Here is a 20,575-nt window from a genome sequence, read left to right on the forward strand (position 1 = left end):
TGTTTTATACGGACAAAAGAAAACAGCATCCAGGGTTTAACTCCTGGCCTTGCAAAGCCCTTCCCATACCTTGGAGTGCAGCATGGTGTATCGCTGTGTCGCGTCCTCCAGCTTGCTCTTGACCACACTTCCAGAAGTCAGTGCCTGGGTCCCTCCGTCCTTGGCAGCTCCCTCTGCATCCAGCACCTTCTGACCCGACATGGTAATGAACCGCAGGTCACCTTTGTGAGAGATGACATCCTCCGAGAAGCTTCCCTGCCGCAGCAGGAGCCGCCCGAGAGACGCTGGGTCACTGTCCCCTTTGTACATTCCTTCCAACTCCTGCTCTGCTTGCTTCAGCCAGGTCTCAAACTCTCCGTGATCCCGCAGGAACTTCTGCAGCTCATCCCGCAGCACCTGCACTTGCTTCAGCTGCGTCTCCGACTGCGAGAGCGAAGCCGCGTACTGGTCCCTCAGCTCTGCTAGCCGGCCCTGGAGCGCGTCCCTCTCCTCCGGTGTGAGGTTGTGGCCCTGCTTGTCCAGGAAAGCCTGAGCCGCTTGCGTCGCCAGGATGATGTCCTGCTGCTGGAAGAGCAGCTCCTGATGCTGCGCCTGACACATGCAAACAAGCCCACGTGAGTTCCACCACCGAGAGCCTCTGCCCACCGACACCTCGCAGCGGACACAGCCTCCGGAAAGCTGGGCAGCAACTTCCCCGGAGTTCCTTACTCCATACAGAAAGTGCAAGGCCACTCCAAATGAGTGCTTTGGAGGATAGACCCTCCAACCTCCTGCTCTGCGCTCAGCTCGGTCAGCGGCCAGAGGCAGGCTTGGTGCGTCTGGCAGCCCTAAAGCCTGCTCTAGTGCTGACAAGCATGCAGAAAGTTTTAAGAGTGCTGACCTTCAGCCTCTCGTACTGCTCATCCAGGTCCTCGGCAGCACTGTCGGCTCCCATGACGCGGCCGTCGGGAGCATCCTGAGCACCCCTGTCCGCTCCTGCCCCCGGCGCTTGCTCTATGGGGTGCAGTCTGTACTCCAGGAGCCCTCCCTTCTGCTCCAGCGATGCCACCCAGTTCAAAAGGGAATCAATCCTATTTCGGTTCTCCTCCAGCTCTTTGGCAGCTTTCACCTGAAAATGCAAAGGCTCCAGATGAGAAGGATCTATGTTATGCATGTTCAAACTGTTGAACAGGGAAAGGAGACGAAAATGAATGGGGAAAAAAAAAAAAAACTAAACTGTTTTCCTACTACAGCAATCACCCCAGACTCTCGCAGTGTTCAAAACACTTTGCAGTTCTTTGAAAGTGGGGAAGGTACAAAGAAGCTGCGAATTAACAGTTATAGCTCAGCCTCTCATTTATGGTGCACTTCTCACCCTGATACGATCCTGGGCATCGTAGAGGAGAACCAGATGGGGTGAACCCACTCCAGGTGGCTCGGACACGAGAGTGAGCCCACAGGCATACGTGCTGGCCCCTGTTTCCCCTCCAGTGCATGGACTACTTGATGGTCATGCTCATGGTAAAGAGCAATATGTTTTTACTGCCCCATTTCCTCCACAACCAGGTCATCTGTGCCTGCAGCTCTCAAGGCATTTCACCAGGGAGCATGTCAGTGCCTCACCTCACCCAGCAGACAGACAGGGAGGAAAAGTAAATCGTTTCACGCCCTAGCACCCAGCAGAGGAACACCAGGGCCTTGAATGAGCATGTTTCCACTCACTAGCCCTCACTGTCCATCTCAATCCCAACGGTCATAGCTCATTGCACGTTACCTTTTCGGTCTCCTGCTGCACTGCAGCTGTCACGGCGCTCTCCAGCTCCTTCTGGGCCATCTCTGTTCTCTCCTGCAGGGACTGGTACTGCTCCTTGGCATGCTGCAGCTTCTTGTGCAGCGCTGCCAGCTCCCCGGGCTCCATCTTTGCCTTGTTCTCCTCCAAGAACTGCTCAGTGGTTTTCAGGACACCGGCGAAGGAGGCTGCCCGGGTGTGCATGTTCCTCTGCAGCTCCTAGGCCCATGAGGCGGAGGTGCCATCAGGCTCTGTGCTTCCCACAGAAGCGACGCCAAACCTCTCCTCTTTCTCGCCCCTGTTTCAAAGCACTAACCTTAACATTGCTTTGCCTCTGCTGCAACGCGGACAGGTCGCCCTCGCTGGCTGCTCTCGGCTGCTCCACCAGCGTGTCCTCTGCCTCGCTCAGCCAGGCACACAGCTCCTCCAGGTTCTGCGCTCGGGCTGCCTGCTGCTCCTGCAGCGTCTGCGCTCGAGAGGAGAGGGAAGGGGAGAAGAGGCAGTTAGCATCAGTGCTGCACCCCCGGGCACAACTGGCGCTGAAAAGCAAGGCAAGAGGTTACAGCTGGAGCACCTTCCTGAAGGAGAGGATGCAGCACAGGAAACGGCTTTCGCAGCTCTCCACGTGCTCTCTCTCTGAGACCTGCACACTGCAGGAATGTGGCTGGGGTCAGAGTCACTGCCGGACAGCAGTGCCGGGCGCTCCACGTGGAGCCACGCTCCAGTTTGTGCTCTTGGGAGCACTTAATCAAAAGATTCTCTGCCTTTTCTATTTAATGTTAAGAACATTAAAACTTCATCAGAGACTCATCTAATGAGAGCTGGCATCAGGCAGCACCACTGTGGAGCCCTAAGCAACCTAAGGCAGGTTTAATTTTGACGTTGGTGTCAGAGAGGGAGCCTAGGAGAGAGAAAGCGTTTCTGTAGCTGATCCAGCTCCTACATTTTGCTGCCAGTGCACAATACAGAAGCGCCTGTTTGAGCAATTGAGCATGATGTGACCTGAGAGTCCCTGCAACGTTTTTGTTCCCTTCCTCAGGGGAAATAAACATTTTTGACTTTCCCTGGGCATTCCAGCAAAGGTGATATACAAACTTGTGCAAAACATTGTGCTTGTTTCTCTCAATCATAAGATAAATGACAGAAGCAATTTGAAAGAGCCTTCTTAAGAGCTCTTCAGCTGCAAAGCGAGTTCTTCCTGGGTTAGGATGGCGCACACTGAATCTGAAAAAGCAAAGCAAACTGGTTAATACACACACACTCCAGATGGACAGGCAAGAGTTACAGAGAGCAACTGTTAATAAAAAAAACACATTAATACTGTCTTGAACAAGAGGATCCATGCAGTGGTATGTGCTGCAGGAATACAGCAGTTGGGGGCAGGTGCTGGCTGCCTCGCTACATCATCAACAGCTGTTTCTTTTAGGCCAGCAAAACCCGACCTTTGCCATGAAAATAAGACATTAAAGCCACCAGCTGTCTGTGGTGCCAGCTGTGCTCAGAGGCTTTCTGATGGGGCTGTTACAGACGAGGGTTTCTTCCACCACCCCAAAGCAACTTGGTGTTTGAAGAAGGGACTGTCCAACTATGCTACCCAGACCCCTGATCTTTTGGGAGGAAAGCAGCTTGCTGCCTGTGAGTTACATGGGAGGAGGAAGAAAGACTTCAGAGGAAGCTCATGATGTGCAATGGGAAGTCATAAACTGTGAGTGGCATGCAAACGTAATCTCCAAAACGAGACGTCTCAACGCACGTTCCTATGGCCGGAAAGTGCCTCAGTGAGCAAACTGCAGCCAGCAGGCAGATGTCCCACAACCTTCACCTGATCCGTTCGCTCCGCTTGCTGGAGACAGACCTGCAGGACCTCCACCTGAGCCGTCACGCGCTCGGACAGGTCCCGGAAAGCCTTCTGCAGTTCATTGAGCAGCCTCAGCAGCTGCCTGCTCTGCTGAGGGGTCAAGTCCTGGGCGTGCTCCGAGATAAGGAACTGAATGTCAAAGGCAGTGGCATCGAGCTGAGATTTGGTGTCGGCAAGGGGCTCTTTCAGCTCCTGAATGGAAGAGAAATGGCCTGTCAGGCAAAATTACTCTCCATGGCCAGCACTTTCCTACACTGCCGGCTTCAGATTAGACAGTCAAACAAACAGGATTTACTGCTGCTGCACAGGCCGCAGTATTCCTCAAAAAAGTACTTTGTCACCAGAACAATATATTCCAGAAACCCAAACAAACCCTACTGGAAGCACGCTCAGTGTCAATGTACCAAGGTCTCACAACACCACTTTTCTAATGCTCCTCTAAACCAGGCCTCCAGCATCGTACCAGGAGGTTGCTCAGACCTTGTGCATAAAGTTGCCCTGTTTAGGTGGGCCTGGTGACACCCTGAACACGGATCCAGACATGGAGCCGCCAGTGGCTACTGGTAGCCCAGGATAATCCATGATGACTACACATGGTACCACTAACTCCCAGAGCCTTCAACTCCCTGATTTCAAAGCCAAGGTGCTTCTGACAAACAGGAGCATCTGGACTGATCGAGTCGATTCACCAAGAGATGAATAAACATCGATGGGCCAAAGGGCAGGGAACAAGTTGGGGCTCCTTATAAAGGTGATGGAGACTGGGAGGTGCGAGGGGAGGAGGCTCTCGGAGCCTCCATATAGGAAGCAACTCTCTCCCTCAATGTGTCACCCTCCTGGTCACTCAGGCTCCGCTACACATCTGCATTTGAACATGCTCCCCAAAAAGCCAAAGCAGATGTTTTATTTATCGCAGAAACAAATCATTGTGGAGCAAATACAATACTGTAACTCCTCCTGCAACAAGGGATAAAGACAAAATCACCAAGACTCTAGGGGGGAAGCAGGATTAAAAGCTTCTCCTCCCTGCATAGGACGGCAACTTTATCAGCTAGGATTAGGGGTGTTGCCATGGCTACCTTGTAGTGTTGGAGGCAGCGATTCAAGCTGTTTGCATCAGTCGCACGGTGGTAATCGCTGCTATCCAGTGCCTGGGCGGTACCAGAGACCCAGCTCAACAGCTCTTGTAGCTTGTCTTGGAGATTCTCGTGTTGTGCCATAATTTTAGCCTTAAATGAAGCATAAGCATGTACCATTTAAATAAGGAGCAGAACACTCTGAGAAAAAAGCACAGGGAACCTCATGGAATGGGGGGCCCGGCCGATGGAAGGACAGCTGTGAGCTCTACCTTTTCGGTTTCTGCTGCTCCACGAAGGTTTAGCAGCCGGGACTCCAGGACATCACTTGCAGAGCTCAGGGACTTCTGAAGGTTCTTGGCATCCTTCTCCAAAGCTTTCAGTAATTGTTCAGGGACTTCTTCAGGCGGGTTGGCCACAACCCACTTCACAGCGTCCAACTCCTGCTTCACTGGAAAGCTCAGCTCCTTCAGCTCAGCGTCCAGGGCCTGAGGCAAGACAGCATCATTAAGTCTAAGATAGAGCAATGTCTTCTTCCCACTGCCAAAACCGACAGTACGGCAAAGGTTTGGAGGAACAGCTCCAAATGACGTATCTGCTAGAAAGATTCACTTCAATCGACCAATTCATCCAAATGCGCTCAGCTGCCAGCCCTCAGTTGTCTTTCTCCAGGCTGTAAAAATCATTTCAGTCACATTTAGGTTATTGTCTGAGCACAGACTAGAAGGTGAGCCAGAGGGAGGGCCAGAAAGGAGAGAGACTGGCTTTGCATATAAATATCTGCTAAACCTGAGACTCAACTCCCCAGCTTGCTTCCCGCAAGTGCAGAGGAGGTGCAACAGCCACGCACAAAGCCTAGGAGGTCCAGGGGGCAAGGAGGGAAGATCACCATCCTGCCTAACCCTGGGCTGAGCTCAGCCCAGCCTCTCACCTCGGCCTGGCGCAGCAGGTCTTGAAGTGTTGCCAAGTTCTGCTCCGCTGGCGGGACGCGCTTAATTTTCATCTCGATGTCACGCAGCATGGAGAGGTAAGAGATCAACTTCTCATCATGCTCCAGACACATCTTCTTGCTGAACATAATCTACAGAATCAAACGGCAAAACAAAGTCTCAGATTTAGACAGAAGGGAAAACAGAAAGTTATATATATTTTCTAAGAAAACTCTTAACATTCAGTTTCAGGGACTTTCCATTTGCTATCCTATCTACAAGATTTACTACAGGAAAATAAAACACATGGCTTTTTTTCTAGCATAAGCTTATAAACGGTAACAGATCCATAGTGCTGCAGTAAAAGCACAAAAAAGTCCCACTTATTAGTCATTTGTAAGTAATGCTCTAGTAAAAGGAAGCCACAACTAAAGCCTGGATGTTTGCAGGGCTACATCACTGGGTTGTTTGCCAAATCCTTTTCAGCTGATACTGTAACACCAAGCCCCAAACCCTCACTCCTCACGTTCCAACTATCCTCTATGCTAACTGCGGACCTCAGCCAGATTTAACATCAAATACATACAAACAGCTAATAAAAACGTTGAAATAGCAAAAAGCAACTACTTACCTTGGCTGGTCTCAGGGATTCCCTTGAGGTTTCCAGCAGCTCCCCCTCAGCTATCACAGGTAAGAGCAAGCTAGACTGCCGGGATCTTTCCTGGTGCATCTGTTCTTGGGATTTACAGGGGAGAGGGGAACCCACTTGGCCTTGGCTGAACTCTGCCGCTTGCTCTTGTGGTGTCTTTTCAGGAAGTTCAAGGATTACAGAGGTTTCCTGAACTTTTCTGGATTCCTCTCTGATAATTAATTCTTCTAGCTTTTTGTCCGCTGCAGGGGTTGTAGTGGACGCACGACTGGTAGTTTCCACTTTGACATCTTCCTGGGATGTCCCCACCTCCAGTTTAAATGATACAGAGGAATCCTGGCCATTTCTGATGTCATCTACAATTACTTCTTGAGATTCCTCTCTTTCTAGGGGAACAGGGTGATCCTCTACATGACTCTCTTCAGTTATCTCAGCAATTGGCTTCTCTTCCTTTTCAGAAACTTTCTCTCTGCTGGTTTCCATTTTCTTTTGCTTGGCCGCCTCTTTTGGCAAGTCATCTATAATTTTCTTAGTAGTGGTTTCATGTTTTTGTTCTGGGGTGCTTGAGATGAGCTCCTCCTCCATCTTCTCTGGAGTTTCTTTGGAAATTGGAATAGGAAGGGGCTGTTTTTCCATGGAAGATTTCTCCAGTTGAGTGCTTTCTGTTGGGATACTGGTCTGCTTTGCCTTCTTTTTCTTGGTTTTCTGTTTTTTGGTAGGTTTTAGATCAATTTCACTTGATTTTTCCAGAACAACTGGACCTTCTGCATCCAGTCTCAGGGTATCTCCTTCAGTGTCTTTGACACTTCTCTCATCCGCAAGCTTGTCTTCTGCAGGTTTCTTACAGATGGCAATCCTGAAGGATTCCTCAGATTTTGTAGGAACTCTCTCTTCCTTTCCTCCACCCACAGTTACCGATTCCTTCAGCACTGCCTTGCTTACCTCCCCTGCCTGATCCAAGCTGCCCATTCCCTCACCTTGTTCAGAAGCCACAGCTGCACCTTCTGGTTTTGCCACAACTTCCACTGCACTTACAAATCCTCCCTTTTTTGTTTGAAGCATCTTTTTGTCAGAAAAGGACTGCTCTTTCTCTGACCTCAATGCCTCCTTTTTCTTTGTCTCCTGAGCTACTTCTGCTTGCTTCAACTCCTTCCTCTCAGCTTCTTTGACATAGGAGCTACTTTCTCCTATCCCTCTTTCCACAGCCTCTACCATGACTGTCTCTGCAGAGAGAGATGTACCTAACACCAAGGGGTATTCTGAAGTCAACTCAACCTTTCCTTGGAGCTGATGAACTATGCTGTCCTCTGAAGCTTCCTGTGGAAGCAGTTTTGGTTTCCTACCTTCTGTTATATCTGGTGTCACTGGTGATCTGTCAGAAGCAGTGCCTGTATCTCCAGCCACATCAGAGGTCATTGCTTCAGATCCAGCTCTGCACTCAGCAACGTCAGACTTCTTAGCGGCACTAGTATAGAGGATCAAATCTTCCTCTTTCGGAGGTGGTTTTTCCAATTTTTCAGGCAAAAGGTAGGGTTTATCTTCTCTGTGGATTTCAGAACCATATTTCTCTTTGGGTAGTTGAGTATCCTGAATGCTGGCAGCTAACTTTTGGCTAACCAGACCTTTTTCAACAGCTTCCTTTAAAGTCAATCTTTTCCCACTCTCAGCATCAACAATTCCTCCGGTCATCATCTGGTTGGATGCAATGAGTTTGGCCATTTCCTCATCCAGCAGCCCTTGCTCCAAAGCAGACTTCAGGGAGAGCCTCTTACTGATGGTACTTTCCACAAACCCACCACTGTCTGCTTGAGCCTGCAGTAATCGCAAGGTGGGCACAAGGTCCGCTTTTCCCAGTTTTACTGCCTCAGCACATGTGAGCTTGTTCCCCGACACCTTATCCTTGATTGCTCTGAAGGGATGAACCTCCAAATATCTCTGACCAGATTCAATGTCAATTTTACATTTTTTAATGAATTCTGAGTAGGGAACTATCATGCAGTTCTCGGGATCTACAATTCCCTGTTTTATTTCTGAAGATGACATGACTTTCTCCCTAAGTTGTTCAGGTAACAGTCCTTCCTTGACTGCCTGGGAGAGTGTCAGTCTCTGGCCAGAAGCAGGATCAAAAATACTTCCACACCCAGCCTGGATTTCTTGCACCTTCCTTTGGAAGTCTGGACTAATGAGCCCTAACGATACTGCCTGGGGCAAGGGAAACTTTTCCTGTGTTTCTGGATGAACATACTCATGTAGACACACACTTTCTGCCTTTGTGAGTTCATCACACAAATCTTGATCAATCAAACCATGTTTCATTGCGTCATTTACTGAAAGCCTCATTCCAGACATGTGATGAATGATTCCTCCATTAGCAATCTGCTTGGTCAAGAGCTGAAATGCTTTTTCCTTTCTGAGGAGCCCTTTTTCAACAGACTGTGCAACAGTCAAAGGCTGCTTGGTTTTCGGATCCATAATTCCGCTAGTCTCAGCCTGTAAGCTAATGAGCTTCTGTCTAGTCACCTCATCAGTGTCTTTCCCTTTAGAAGCCTTCTCCAGTTTAACCAGTTCTTTCTGACTAGATGGCTCTATGAGGCCTAGGTTTGAAGCCAAAGTGACTGATACTTTTTTGCCACGTTTCAAGTCAACAATCCCACCAGTAACTACTTGTCCTTCCAAGACCCTCATTGCTGTTTCCTTGTCCAGAAGGCCAACTGCAGCAGCATCCTTGATAGAATAGACAAAGTTGTTACCTGGGTCAAGAACACCACTTATTGCTTTGTCAGATGCAAGTACCTTCTGGAGAAGTGTCTCATCCATCAGACCTTCTTCAATGACTTCCTCTGTAGTTAGCGACTCACATGTATGTGAGTCAAAGAAGCCACTGAACATCTGCATTTTCTCCATTAGTTTCACAGCTGTGTGGCTGGGCACCACTCCACAGGCTATTGCTTCATTTAGAAGAAGAGTCTTGCCAGTCTGCTCATGGATTATGCCACCACTTTGGAGCTGTGTTAACAGCTTTTCTAAGGTGTCATCTTCTTCCTGCTCTGTAGCAGTTGGCAGGGACATTTCATAAACAATCTCATCACTTGATACTTCTTTTCTCTCTCTTTCTTCCACTTCCAATACACTTTCAATTTTTTCAGTATGCCTCTCTGTTTTTGTTACCTGTCTAGTTTCAGGGAGCGCAATCTCCTCTCTTCCCAACATGCCATTCTCAGTTAGTTTGTCATTTAGCAAATACATCTGTCTAATATCTCCTGCCTCTAATTCTGGTTCCTCTACTTCCTGAAAGTCCTCTGCCATGACCTCCAGTCTCTCTCTACTTTCTGAAATATCCATTGGTATCTGGCCTTTGCTCTTCACAACACCTGCCCCAGTTTCAGATGCCCTCTTTTGATCTCTGTTACTTTCTATTCCACCCTCCATAGCAGGCTTGGACTCTTCTTCTATATCAGTTATCATTTCCTTTGTTTCTCTGAATTCACTACTAGGATATTCTGGCATCAATGATTCTACCTGATTTTTGTCCTTGGTTGTAGAAACTATTTGCTCTCTCCCAAATTCAGCACCATTTTCACCCTTCATGGTAGCCTGTTTAGTATAAAGCTGCTTTTGCTCCTCCGCAAGCAGGATACTTTCTGCATCCTCCAACTGGAGGCTTCCAGGTTCCACCACTACCTCCCCATTCTCCAAAGCAGTTCCAGGTAGCTGGTCCTTTTCACTTTGTCCTTTTGGAAGAGCAAATTGAAACTCAAGTTGCTGCAAAGCCAAACCATTGTAAGGCTCTCTTGAAAGAGCTGTACTCTCCTCTGCCTCCTCAAAACCTTCGCTCCCTTCCAACATGTGAGCACAGGATCCATTTTCTTGGGCTTGAATGAGGGCTTTAGTGAGATTATTCAACTCTCCATCTACTAAGAGCAGCTTCTGGCCATCATGGATGTTGATATAGCTGTGGGTCATCAAGTGGAACATCAGTCTTTCATTGTCACTCTTTAGCTGAGGGTCGCTTTGCTCTTCCTGACCTGTGTGACTCCTTCTAGAATGCTGGCTCTGTTTGCTTCTGCTTGGAGAGCCAGCTAGCTTCACACCGGGCATGACATCAGGTATAACTGTCGACTTTAGCTTCTTGGCCACCTCTCTCTCCAAGACGCCATGTTCAACTGCTTTCTTCCAGGACAATACTTCAGTGGTTTCAGGTATGAAGACAGCCTTAATGAATTGTCTCTTGTTGAGAATCTTGTAAACCAACTCTGTAGACAGGATTCCTTGCTCTAAAGCATCTGCAACAGGGATGATCTCCCCCGTCTCAGGCCACAGGACCCCCATGAAGGACCAAAAGGATTCCAGGATCACCAATGCAATCCTTGGTCCTACCAACTCTTTCCTTACAGCTTCATCAATTGTCAGTCTCTCTCCTGTGACTGTATCAATGACGCCACCTGTCTGAAGCTGCCGGATAAGAAGTGTGCATGCCATATCTTGGTCAATTAAATTATGTCTCACGGCCTCATCCACAGTCAGCCTGTGTCCTGTCCTGGGGTCAACAATGCCACCAGCAAAGAGCTGGGCTTCCAGCAACCTCACTGTTACCTGTCTGTCTATCAGCCCTTCCTGGACAGCACGGAAGATGCTCACTTTTCTGCCTGATTTCAAGCTTACCATCCCACCTGCCAGCTGCTTGACTGGGAGCAGCCTCAGTCCAGTCTCTTGCTGGATGATACATCGATGCATGAGTTCAGGCAAACTGATTTTCTCAGCAGTGTTAGGGTCAATCAAATTCTTGCCACACTCTAGGTGAGACAACAGTCTGGAATATAGCTGGGGAGTAAGAAGCTTTTCTTGTACGGCTGTCTCCATGCTGATTCTGCCCTGATGCGCTTTAAAGCCCCCAGTGACAAGGTCAACTTCCAGAATCTTTAGCCCAATAGTCTCGCTAATCCTCCCCTCTTCTACTGCAGCTATGACAGGTAGGAGCTGCTTCCCTTCACATCTGACTTCATCCACCTGGCGAAGGGCATCCTTCAATTCTTGCAGCACCTGGAACGTCCTGAGGTCGATGATGTTTCTTGCAAGACCCTCCTCCAAGGAGAGTTTCTCATTGGTCTCTGGAACAACTAAGTCAGATGTGATAACCTGGGCCTCTAAGAGGACAAGGCCAGTGTCCTGGTCTATAAGACCTTTCTGCATGGCACCAAAGACAGGGAATATTTCCACTGTGCCAAGGTCGATCACTCCCGCCACTGCTTCACTGCCCTAAAACAGAAAGAGAAGGAAAAAAATCATATCAGAATTCAGCATTTCCAGCAAATCAGACTGCATGAGGTCCAGGGAGGTCTCAGTTTTCAAAGTAAGTTAAAAGAACAAAACCCCAACAAGCTAGAAAGTGAGTCCCAAAGTGTTTGAAATGCAACTCCAAAGGCATCACAGCCTGCAAATCGGTGCATTTGCTAGCTTGCATGTTGTCAGCATGTTTTAATGCTCATCTAGTCCATCATCCAAGGCAGCACTGAGTCACTTCCAACATCTACCAACAGTAACACAGCAAAGCAGCAAGCAGCAAAACCCAGAAGTGCTCCTAGTGTACCATGAAGAAACAGAGAAGAGGAGATCAACAACACATCAAAGCCATTCAACAACTCATTAAAAAAAATAAAATAAAGACAACACAAATCCCATTTTGTACTAACGGAGGAAGAAAGAGAAGAATTCCACTTCTAGGACCTTCTCCCAGTGCAGTTTCCACCCTGACTCCTGCCATGCTCAACAACTGCACTTCCCGAAGCAGATCTCGAGTGCCAGAAACCCGGGAACCAAACAGACTCCCGCGCCATGATCAGCTCCCAGCAATGACAGACCAGCCATGCGTTAGGGCACGAAAGCTGCCTCTGACATGCAAGGCAGCTCCCAGAGCACGTTCACCGGCAACCGCTTTGCCCTGCTCTAGTACCCAGAAGTAGCCATGCTCTTTAGATAAGGCAAGCAAAGAAATATAAGAAGTTGTAGGTCCCAGAACAGAGATAGTGACAGACTGGGAACAGACCATACTCGGTGTTTCTGCAGGGGCTTTTCTCTTGCTGGTATCCGCACAGGGAGGTAATAATTAAAAGAACGACAAAAGAGCAACAGCACTACTGACACCGGGACTTCTCGCATCCCCACTGCTCAGGCATCAAGTGGGCCCAAGCACTACACGATTTTTATGGAGATAGGGAGAATGGAGGAAGGAATCTGGACTGTAGAACTACTTCCTTCTGCATCCTCAAGACACTCAGATTTCTTTTAACAGTGAGTCTAACAGGACAGCCAGGGATGCTTTGTAGGGGCTGTGCAGCTCGGTTAGGGCACACGAGAATGCAGCTTCCACCACACTGCTTTGCAGTTCCCCTGAACGCATAAACACTGCGGAGACTGGGTGAGCCTACTGGGAAAAACTAAGCTCCCCATCATCAGACTTAGACATGTGGGCTCTGATAGGAACAAGCTGTAGAAAGACAGAGAAGAAGAGGTGAAAAGAAAGATAAAAAAGGAGATAGAAGGGGAGAGGGGTAAAAGGCTTTTACTTACCAGAGTTGCAGGGTGTGCCTTGAGCAGTTAAAGACAGAGCCTTATGGAGCAGTTCAGCCGTATCACACACAGTGTAAAGCTTGGTGTTAGCGTCCAGCATGCGACTGTTTTGTTTGCACAAAGAACCCCACACACAGGTCGTCCTCTTTTCACTTTTGTGTGTTTTGTTTGTTTAAATCCCGGAGGGTTAGTTAAACTTGTAAGCAAGGATGTCAGTTAATCTTAAAAACAGTTGACATGAAACACAAACTGTACAGGGACACATCATGCTCAATTTAGCGCGCTCTGCGGTTCTGCTTTGCACTTTTTCATTTTAATTTTGTAACCTCTCTCTGACAGTTGGATGTTTCCAGCAAGCAAATGTTAAGAGTTCTTCATGCTCCCTCTACAATGAAGCAACTGGACCACACAGCAGCTACGAGGATAATCTCCTGCACCAGCCGAGGATCTATGAAGCAGCCCTATGGTTTGCTCTCATCCTACTTTTCCTGGGCTTTGTGGAGAGCGTGAGTGAAAATTGGCCCCTGCTCTAACTTGGGCTCCAAAAATGCCCTTACACTGCATGAATGCAACCCAAGCCTGGAGAAGGCTTTTGTATGAAAGTTATTTTCCTGCTCAGGAGGGAGAAAGAGAGAAAGGAAAAACCATCCTTTCCCCTGGCAGGCTTCTTTGGTTTCTTCCCTGGCAGCAGTGGAAGGAGCATCAGAGCTGTGAGGGTTGAGTTAAGGAGATCGCTGACACTCAGGTTGGTTTGCTCATTGGGGCCGTGTCATCACAAACTTTCTACTGCCAGCAAGAGTGCTAAAGGGACTTGTGATAGAGTTTACTGAATGGACACATCCAAAACTTGTTATTAAATCCAATTCTAAGAGCCATTATACTTTTAAGTGAAAGCTAGACATGCAGATTTCAGATAAATGTCATCCTCTGCCCTTGATTTAATAGAACAGGGCTTCACTCACTGACACAACAGCCAAAATCTGTGTCACATGTTCACATCTGAGTAGGCCATTGCTTCAGAGTACAGGGAGCCAGCAAGCAAACACACAAATATATCCATTGACACATGTATATACACTTAGATAACACATACACGTATATCTGGGAATGACTGAAGACAGCTAGCACCAATAAAAGAGGCAATAAGGATGCACTTTGGGTCCTTCCTACCCAACATGAGTGGAACAAGAAATGGAGACTGACAGGAGCACTGTTGGATGCGAATGAGGAATAGCCAGGGGTCAGCTACTAGCTCAGTGAAGGTCCCCCAGGTAGCTGAGGGCCTGTCGAGATAATGCAGTTGCTTTCCACTTGGCGAGCAGCTTCATTCAGTTGCATCTTAAATCTCTCACCAGACCACTGCCACTTACATGTGCACGGGTTAAAGAGATTGCACAGGCAAAAGGCCTTCTGCAGAAACCCACCTTCATGTGTCTTCTACAACATACAGGTCTGGGCAATCAAGCTCTTTCCATTCAAACTATTGAAAAGGCATTACTTGGAGGAGACCGATTTGCCAAGGATACGATTTGCAGGATAGAAATCTGTCTACATCATTACTCCTGATACGAACAAGTCAACTCTTTCTCACAAGGCCCAACTCTATCATAAACACCACTGCAAAGGAGGCTCTCAGTGACCTGGAAGCAGCAGGTAAATGGCTTCTGCTTGGCCTCCAGTGACCATCCCAGGCCAGACCCCGTGAAGTGATGCACGGGACAGGACAGCAGGGAAGGTGATAATGTGCAATTAGGAAAGGCAATTGGCTGTGAGTGGCTGGTGGCCATGAGATACAACCAAGCAAAGCCTCTTTCACACCCTGAGGAATAACCTGTGGCTGAGTTGTTCCCAGAGCGTGCAGGGAACAGTACCTTGTGCTCTGTCTCCTGAGCCAGCTGGCTCTGGAGCTGCTGGAGCTGCTCAGTGGAATCACTGCAGAGTGCCTGGTAGGTCTCCTTCAGAGCGCTGATCTGAGCAGAAATCTGTTCCTTCTCCTGATGGGAAAGCCTGTGAGGTGAATAGGAAACCTTTTAGGGTAACTATATAAAACATCTCCAGCTCCACAGATTTAGCATGTTCTTCTCATGAAGAAAAAAGTCAAACATGATGAGTCTCCTCTTCCCACAGCTCTACTTCGCACCCAGCTCAGCTACAAACAGTAAGGTTAATCGCGCTCAGCAAAGGCTGACTTGCATCATAACAATCAATCCATAAACATGAAGAGTTGGATCACTACTAACATGGGTTAAATTTGGCCCAACAAGATAAACAGGGTTCATGTTTCTTATCTACTATTGCAGATGAGAAAAACAGCCACTTTCATGTGCAACTGGTCACTATTTTCAATGGGAATCAGGCACTGGATTCCCAGGATACCAGTCCAACACTGCCTAATTCAAGGTAGTTTTCCTGAGTCATACTCACTTGTGGCTGTGTTTTGCCAGGAAGATTTGGGAAGTTTTGATGGCCTCAGAAACCTGCTCCTTCTTTGCAGCCAGCTCCTCATTCAGAGCCTGTTAGGAACAAGAAAGAAGCTAAATTCAGCTGTGGAAAAAGAACAGAACTTAAAGAAACTCCTTCACAATTGCCCCCACACAGCACTTCATAGAAAACATCAGAGCTTTCAACCATTAGAGTTCTAGGAAAGCTCATCTGGAAACAGTAGAATAGTACAGTTTTGTGGAATGATACAAAGAAGTCAGAGTATATGCAACATGCATGAATCAAACTTGACAGAGCAGGCTCCTGACTTACCTGCTGCTCCGAGATTGATTTCTCAATGTCTCCAAGCTCCCTGCTCTTGGTAGAGACAGTTCTGCCTTGCACACTCTGCCTCAAACTGGAAACCCAGCCCAGGAGCTCCTTCACCTTGTCCACATGCTCCTGCTTCTCTTCCTCCACTACTTTCTGTAAACAGAAGTGGGAGGAAGATAAGCACATCAAAGGGGTCCAGGATTTCCAAAGTCTCTTGGGAGCAGGACCTGAAATATGCTCTAACCGCGGAGCTGAGAGGTGGGAGGGCACGTGTTAAAGGTGGAGCATCTTTGGGAGATGCTGGGAAAAGAGCCTGGACATTTCAGATAAAGAGTTCAGCTCTACGTAACAGCCATACCTCCTCTTCCTCCAACCGTCGCAGCGCATCGCTGATGTACTTCACGTGCTGCGTCGTTAATGTCACCAGAGCTGTATAGCGAGTCCGCAAATCCATGAACTGCAAGGGGAAGAGGAGGAAACAGAGTGCATTAGCCATAACCAGCCGACCTGGAGCTACGTACTTTACAGTACAGGACACGGCTACACCATCTCTCACTTGGAAAGATCCCCAGGCACCTCGCAGACCCAGTACAGCATCAATGAAATGCAGCAACTCTGGGGGGGAGGGTGGTGGCCACACACGGCATGCTGCACGACACCGGAGCGGGGGGCAATTCCCATCACGGACACTGGGGCAGGTGCTCAACTCTTACAGAAAAGGGCCACTGGGATCTTTGATATCCACACGGAGCAGACAGGACCGCAGTTTCTAAAGGTCTCATCTCAAAGATGCACACACAGGAATGCTGCATGGCGCTCTGTGTATTTACCTGGGGAGGCTGACGGGCTGAGCCGACCCCGCTGGGATTGAACCAGGGGTTCCCAGGAGTCCAGGTATTTCATACCTGGTGCTTAGAGCACTAAGCCATCCTCTCTGGCTATTGGAAAAAACAGCGAGGGTGGAAACTTTATTTATATAAAAGCGTTCAGCAAAAAGGAGCTCATTTCACAGAGAGGCTGCTCATCGGTTTGCTCAGGGAGAAGAACCCCCCTACATAATTCCTCCCCGGCAAGGCTGGGGGGCGATGGCCTCCTACCTCCTGCGTGATAGCATCCGAGGAAGAAAGCATGCGCCGGCGTTTCATGGGAGACTTCTGCTGTGATTCAACGAACGCCCTGTATGTCATGAGCTGCAACTCATAATCCTGGAAATGAAACCAAGGGTGGGGAGAAAGATTTTGTTGCTACTTCTTTAATGCTGGCACTCTTGAATCTCTAATTCAGGCTGGCTCTTTGCATGCAGAGCCAGATCTATGCTGCTCACACCAGGGAAGCCAAGAAAATGCAAAATGGGAACCACTCTGGGGCTGTTTCTGCCTGGCCCCAGGCTGAGGAAGTGGACCGTACCTTGACAGCAGCTGAGTATTGCTGAGAGAATTTCTGACACTGGTCCAATTTGGCTTGATTTTTCTCAATTTCTGCAGCCAAAGCCTTCAACAAAATTCGAAATAAAAACGATTACCACAATGGCTGCCACAGGTCAAGCAGGCTGAATTTCAGCTCCCATCCCTTGCCTTTTTGTTAAAGTCTTTCTACTCCTCAATTTTTTAATGCAAGGCCCCATCTCCACCTCAAACTACGAAGGGCTTATCCACTTCCTAGATACTCCTCAGTTCAGACCCACATCCTCTTCCCCACTACGTTTCACTGCATGGAATAGTTTCTACGCTGAGTTATCCGAATTTCTTACAAAGTTTCTCCACATCCCTAGGGCAGTTATCCTCAACTCTCACGGTGGTACGAGGTGCCTTTGGGACCTCACTAGGAGCAGGCAACTAAATCATTCCCCCAGAGCCGCAGCTGCACCAGAAGCCTGCAGCAGAGTCAAATGCAAGTCAAAGTCTCCCATTCCCCAAGCTACAGCTTCAAATGCAAACCACCCTCCCCAGGCTAATGGGCTTGCCATGAGCTCCTGCAGCACCACAGGTGCCTGAGCAGCTATTGGCAGCTGCAAATTTTGGTTACTGCTCTGCTGGGAGGCACACGAGCTGCTTAGCAGCAGATGAGCAGCTCTGTACAATTCTGCTCTTCCACAAGGCACTGCAGGCCTTAAAGCATTGATGTGTTCAAGCTCACAAAGATTTTAGTGAAAGAAAAGAAGTGACATATTCACTGCAGCAACTGCCTAGACTTCACAAGGCCCCGTCTTACGGTTTGCTGGCTCAGCTGCTCTGACAGCACCCTGCTGTCTTCCGCTTGTCCCAGTTTCATCAGTTCCTGCTGGGTGGTGATCTCCTCAATCCACCGGATTAGGGTGCTGTGGCACTGGCGGTAATCACTGAGCACCTCCTGGATGCTTTCCAGCTCTGTATGGCTGAAGGAAGAACCATGATAAATAAGAAGAGAGTCAAATGCCGCACAAGCTGGCGACCAGTGGGCATCACATCTGGAAAAATACCACTACTAACAAGCCTGACCCAAGCTCTTAACTAAAACATAGAAGCAAATCCGTGAAAGGAGGAAGGGAGTATCTCACCGGGTCTCGATCTGTGTGCAGACTCTCTGCCAGCGATCCCACAGCTGGCTTCCCTTCTCCTGATAGCGCTCGAGGTCGATGCTGCGCTCTTGCCTCAGACGGTACAGCTGCTCTCCCACTACCTTAGCCTTTGCTATTTCCTCCTCCAACGTGGAGAACACAAAGCTTTTGTCCTTCACTTCGCTGAGCCATTGCTTCAACAAACAGCGAAAGAGATAGCTACAGTTTAATGCTATGGAAGCAGATGCACAGCTTCACTTTAAGGCTGCAATTCAAGCCAGAGATTCCCTCCCTCCCATAGTTTAAAAGCCTGAGAAGCCTCCCTCTCTCCCTAAGCTGTAAAGAACTGGTTTATTATAGACTTAGGGGATGCAAAATGGAGGGGTCCATGTTCCCAGCTTAGACCAAATCAGTTTGGTCCATTCCCTGCAAAACACACAGCTGCTACGATGCTCACATTTATCCGCCCTGCAAAAGAAAGCACAAGGCCAAGGCAGCTCTTCTATCATTCCCAAAGCAATAAGGAATTACACAAGGACCACCAAAACCTCCTGGAGGCTATCTAGGGGCAAAAGAAATGGAACACAATGCAAGTTCATCAGAGAAGACGAGCACCCTGTTTCACTGGCCTAAAACATCAGCCAGTTTCTCTGCTGCATACTTGGGAAAGCGAACAAGGCCAACCTGTAACGTCGTCCTGTGAGACAGAATAGCTGTCAGATCAGCTGGGACTGCCTCCTCTTGGCTCAGCTTAACTTCATATCCTTTGACCAGAGACTCTGCTCCTTGGGTATTACGAATAATAACATCAACCGTCTTTAACCTGGCAAATCAAAAAGAGGCAGCCCAATGACTTCCAACGTTTGGCAGAGATCCTCCTGACTCTGAAGCTGTTTGCCCCATATTCAATAAAGGGATGGATCCCAGCTACAATCCTGTGCAAGTTGTTCTGTTTGAGGGCCAGAAGAAAGGTCTTTTAACAAAATCAGGATGCTTGAGGAAGAACACAGCATAGCTTGCACATGTAACTACAAATGCCTCTAGCAAAGACCAAAGGGGAAAATGGAACCACATACAGACTCGGAATACCAGACTGGAAATCCTCAAAACACCTCTCCTGTTACCTTTAGTGTGTCATCAAGGCCCAAAAGTGCTAAGACACTTTGGCACCCAAATCCCACTGCCCTTACTTTTGCTGCCTCGATATTAACCATCTAAAGCAGGAGTACTTTGCTGGTTTTCTACAAAGCACTCTGTAAAGGAGGAATAGCTGCACACATGCAACGAGATAGATATAGAAAGGTATTTAGGACCAAAAGCATGTTCTGACTCACTTGTCCAGGTAGATGGAAGAGAGCCCGTTCATCTGATCCATCTTATTGACCACCAAGTCAAGTTCAGAACGCAAATGTGGGGTGCTGGACCCTGTTGGAGCTTTGTCAAGGAAACTGTAACACCTCTCAGAAATGTGCCGCAGGTCAGATTTCAGCCGCTGGAGATCCTCCTGCATGCGCTATAGGGGGAAAGAGGAAAAACATCAAAGGAGAGTCCAAGTAGGCAGAGGCACTTTACACAAGGGATTTTTCCCAGCTAGCTGGAAGCCGAAAAGGTGACCTATTTCACTACTGTCAGCTCATAACAAGAAACAGAAATGTTTTGGTTCAGTTTTTTCCTAAAGTTCCAGCTTTGCTGCTGGAGGGATTGGTTCAGCTTCTGGTTCTTATCCCCTGGGAAGGCGAGGAGAAATGAGAGCCCATGTTGCTGAAAAGCACAAGGAGCTATAAAACCAGGAGTCAGTCATTGTCTTCTGACCCCAGAGCAGCATGCGCTGTCCCAGGGCAGAGAGGAACACTACGCAGAATTTACCCTAGAGAAGTTAATGCCATTTTAGGCACATGCAAAAGACCAGCAGTGACCACCGTCCTCCCCTGCTAGAAGGGCTCCTCTTCCTCACAGCTAGAAGGACTGACCTCCTGCTCTGCAATGCGGATGGTGTTTTCCTGGATAGTGTCACCATCTGCCCGGGTGCTGCTTGGGGACTGGATTCGGCTCACTAGTCTCTGCTCACACTCCTCCAGGCGCAGACGGATGTTCTTGAGCTCGGAGAGATACGTTCTGGCAGCAGTCTCATCCTTGTCTTCTGTTGAGTCACAGAAAAACAAAACACGGACCCACAGCCCCAGTGAGCGCCCGTCCCAGCTGGCACCCACTGGGAGCCTCGGCACCAGGCGTGGCACCACGCTGGCAACGAGGTACCCGGAGGTCTTCGCTCAAGTGAAAAATAAGTTAATCAAATCATCCTTTTTGAACACAGGGCACCTCATGTGACCAAGCCAGAGTTGCTTGTCTTAGAGCAACTCACAACCCTGCTGTGTCACATGGAGTCATACACGGCTCTGAAGAGCAGGACTGTGGCTGCCACATACAGCTTGTTAAGA

At 48.5% G+C, this 20,575-nt stretch overlaps 1 protein-coding gene across 21 annotated transcripts in view; it reads right to left on the reverse strand.

Moving 5' to 3' along the window:
* Nucleotides 1-20,575, reverse strand: part of MACF1 (microtubule actin crosslinking factor 1) — a 145,647-nt gene that overhangs the window by 71,815 nt on the left and 53,257 nt on the right. For 15 of the 21 annotated variants that reach the window (XM_062593776.1, XM_062593795.1, XM_062593791.1 and 12 more), the window contains 20 exons: nt 20,108-20,277; nt 19,472-19,650; nt 18,822-18,960; nt 18,138-18,331; nt 17,813-17,975; nt 17,009-17,092; nt 16,699-16,806; nt 15,960-16,058; nt 15,602-15,754; nt 15,272-15,360; nt 14,719-14,854; nt 6,263-11,536; nt 5,634-5,783; nt 4,975-5,190; nt 4,706-4,855; nt 3,591-3,818; nt 2,085-2,234; nt 1,754-1,987; nt 881-1,108; nt 70-591 (listed from right to left, as the gene is read on the reverse strand). In XM_062593776.1, the coding sequence (XP_062449760.1) occupies nt 70-591; nt 881-1,108; nt 1,754-1,987; nt 2,085-2,234; nt 3,591-3,818; nt 4,706-4,855; nt 4,975-5,190; nt 5,634-5,783; nt 6,263-11,536; nt 14,719-14,854; nt 15,272-15,360; nt 15,602-15,754; nt 15,960-16,058; nt 16,699-16,806; nt 17,009-17,092; nt 17,813-17,975; nt 18,138-18,331; nt 18,822-18,960; nt 19,472-19,650; nt 20,108-20,277 (8,666 nt within the window). The remainder of the gene's footprint in view (nt 1-69; nt 592-880; nt 1,109-1,753; nt 1,988-2,084; nt 2,235-3,590; nt 3,819-4,705; nt 4,856-4,974; nt 5,191-5,633; nt 5,784-6,262; nt 11,537-14,718; nt 14,855-15,271; nt 15,361-15,601; nt 15,755-15,959; nt 16,059-16,698; nt 16,807-17,008; nt 17,093-17,812; nt 17,976-18,137; nt 18,332-18,821; nt 18,961-19,471; nt 19,651-20,107; nt 20,278-20,575) is intronic. The other 6 variants (XM_062593789.1, XM_062593793.1, XM_062593788.1 and 3 more) reach the window with 2 other exon arrangements.

Source organism: Rhea pennata, chromosome 23, assembly GCF_028389875.1.
Source record: "Rhea pennata isolate bPtePen1 chromosome 23, bPtePen1.pri, whole genome shotgun sequence".
Classification (NCBI taxonomy): Eukaryota; Metazoa; Chordata; class Aves; order Rheiformes; family Rheidae; genus Rhea; species Rhea pennata.